Source organism: Sinocyclocheilus grahami, unplaced genomic scaffold (assembly GCF_001515645.1).
Source record: "Sinocyclocheilus grahami isolate Dianchi unplaced genomic scaffold, SAMN03320097.WGS_v1.1 scaffold1574.1, whole genome shotgun sequence".
Lineage (NCBI taxonomy): Eukaryota > Metazoa > Chordata > Actinopteri > Cypriniformes > Cyprinidae > Sinocyclocheilus > Sinocyclocheilus grahami.
In genome coordinates this window covers 120,711-123,210 of record NW_015506753.1, presented here as the reverse complement: position 1 = coordinate 123,210, position 2,500 = coordinate 120,711, and the positions used below count along the sequence as shown (strand labels likewise).

General features: G+C 38.6%; 1 protein-coding gene across 1 annotated transcript in view; it reads left to right on the top strand.

Annotated features, from left to right (window-relative positions):
• The first annotated feature begins 61 nt into the window (after positions 1–61).
• The window catches only part of LOC107571278 (dnaJ homolog subfamily C member 8-like), a 14,443-nt gene continuing 12,004 nt past the window's right edge, over positions 62–2,500 (top strand). The window contains exons 1-4 of the mRNA XM_016257595.1: positions 62–157; positions 237–303; positions 385–479; positions 563–634. Of these exons, the coding sequence (XP_016113081.1) occupies positions 405–479; positions 563–634 (147 nt within the window). The 5' untranslated portion in view covers positions 62–157; positions 237–303; positions 385–404. The remainder of the gene's footprint in view (positions 158–236; positions 304–384; positions 480–562; positions 635–2,500) is intronic.

Genomic DNA, 2,500 nt, shown 5'->3' with positions numbered 1-2,500 from the left:
TCTGTGTCTGTGTGTGTCTGTGTGTGTCTTGTCTGTGTCTGTGTCTGTGTGTGTCTTGTCTGTCTGTGTGTGTGTGTGTGTGTGTGTGTGATCGCTGCAGGTTCTTCAAATCGATCCTGATGCCACAGACGAGGAGCTGAAGAAGCGTTTCAGACAGGTAGATCTTCATCTCTCTGTGAGTGTGTGTGATTCAGAGAGTCTGAGTGTCTCACGCCCGTCTCTCTCTCTCTCCTCAGCTGTCCATCCTCGTCCATCCAGACAAGAACCAGGACGATGTGGATCGGGCCCAGCTGGCCTTCGAAGGTGAGCCGCAGCCTCTGTGAAGCTGCTGAAGGTGTTTAGAGCGTGCTGCGGGTGTGATGTTGAGTGTGTGTGTGTGCGCAGCGGTCGATAAGGCCTATAAGATGCTGCTGGAGTCGGAGCATAAGAAGAAGGCGCTGGATGTGATCCACGCGGGGAAGGAGTACGTGGAGCACATGGTGAGCTGCTGGTGATCTCCAGACACACGTGTGTTTCTACAGCGCTTCACACTAACCCCAGCCTGACCTCTGACCTCTCACAGATGAGCCAGAAGAGGAAGCAGCTGAAGAAGGACGGGAAGCCCACCGTCATGGAGGAAGACGACCCGGAAGTGGTACGTTCACCTCAGCTGCTGCCTGATTCATGCTTGACGTGAAGGTCAGGAGTTCATACAGACGCCACAGGCTTTCAGTGTCTGGTCCAGTTTGTTTCCATATCACTTCTCATCCAACATTTAATTTGATTGCACTTTATATACACTGCCAGTCAAAAGTGTTTGAACAGTAAGATTTTTAATGTTTTTAAAGAAGTCTCTTCTGCTCACCGAGCCTGCATTTAGAAGAAATGATAGAAATTAATACTTTTATTTAGGAAGGATGCTTTAAATTGATCAAAGGTGATGATAGAGACATTTATAATGTTACAGAAGATGTCTATTTCAGACACTTCTGAATGTTCTAGGCATCAAAGAAAGCTGAAAGAATTCTACACGGCTGTGTTCGACATTGATAATAATCAGAAATGTTTCTATAACAGAGATTCACACAGAAAACAGCTGTTTTAAATAGTAAAAATATTTGTAAATTTCGGATCAAATAAATGCGGGCTCGCTGAGCAGAAGAGACTTCTTACTGTTCAAGAACTTTTGACTGCTCGTGTATTTGTGTCTGTAGAGTTCAATCTCAATCTCGTTTTATAGAATTGCTTCTACACGGCTGTGTTCGACATTGATAATAATCAGAAATGTTTCTCGAGCAGCAGATCAGCATATTATACTGATTTCTGAAGATCATGTGACACTGAAGACTGGAGGAATGATGCTGAAAATACAGCTGCGCATCACAGAAATACATTACAGTTTAACAGAGATTCACACAGAAAACAGCTGTTTTAAATAGAAAAAATATTTGTAAATTTCGGATCAAATAAATGCGGGCTCGCTGAGCAGAAGAGACTTCTTACTGTTCAAGAACTTTTGACTGGTCGTGTATTTGTGTCTGTAGAGTTCAATCTCAATCTCGTTTTATAGAATTGCCAGGCTATTCGTTATGTTCGTATATCGCTTATGATGAAAGTTCATTAGCCTAGCCTGATTTAAAATTCTTCATAACAAATCTTAAGAAGTTAAAAGTTAAGAAAGAATGAAATTAGACTGTAGGCTATAGATCTATAGGCTAAGTTTTGTAACTTTTATTAAACTGCAGATCGGGAAAAAATATAATAATTCTTGATAATCTTTCAAATGAGAGAAATCAGTGACATAATTTAGGCTATACTTTCTTCGACTGCAGAAAAAAACTAAACCATTTCATTTGCAGTGTTAACTTATGAATTCAATGAAAAACAAAAAATAAATCACAACAAGAACAAGAGTTTTTTTTTTCTTGTAATCAAAAAAAAAAATTTGACAATTTCAAAATGAATGCTGAGTGATATTTGACCGTGCATAGCCGCAGACAATCGTTATATGCAATATGCAATTATTGTTTTTAAAGCTCTTTATGTTCTGTATTATTCAACAAAGACAAGCTATAAATCATTGTATAGTGTAACCAACACACTATTAGATAGATTAAACATAAATGTTCTTCTCTGTAGGCCAGGCCTATATGTTACGATGAAATTAGGTGATGCATGAATTAATATGAATGATATTTTTATTTAACATCTACAATCACAGTATATTGACTGATTTGTTGAACTTCCAACCTTGTAAGCATGTACTAATTATGTTTAAATAAGCCTGGTGTAAACATTAATATGAAAGTCAGTAACAAATCACACAAACTAACGTAGATTGCAGAAATATAAAAACAATCTGTTGCTTTAGCACACTACTTTAGGTCATTCAGTCACTGTAATAAACATGTGCACTGCACTAAACACTGTCTGATAGCTTTAGACCAGTGCTTCTCAAACTGTTCTGGTCGCGCCCCCCTCAGACTACCAAATAATTTCACTAAACATTATGAAAAATTAA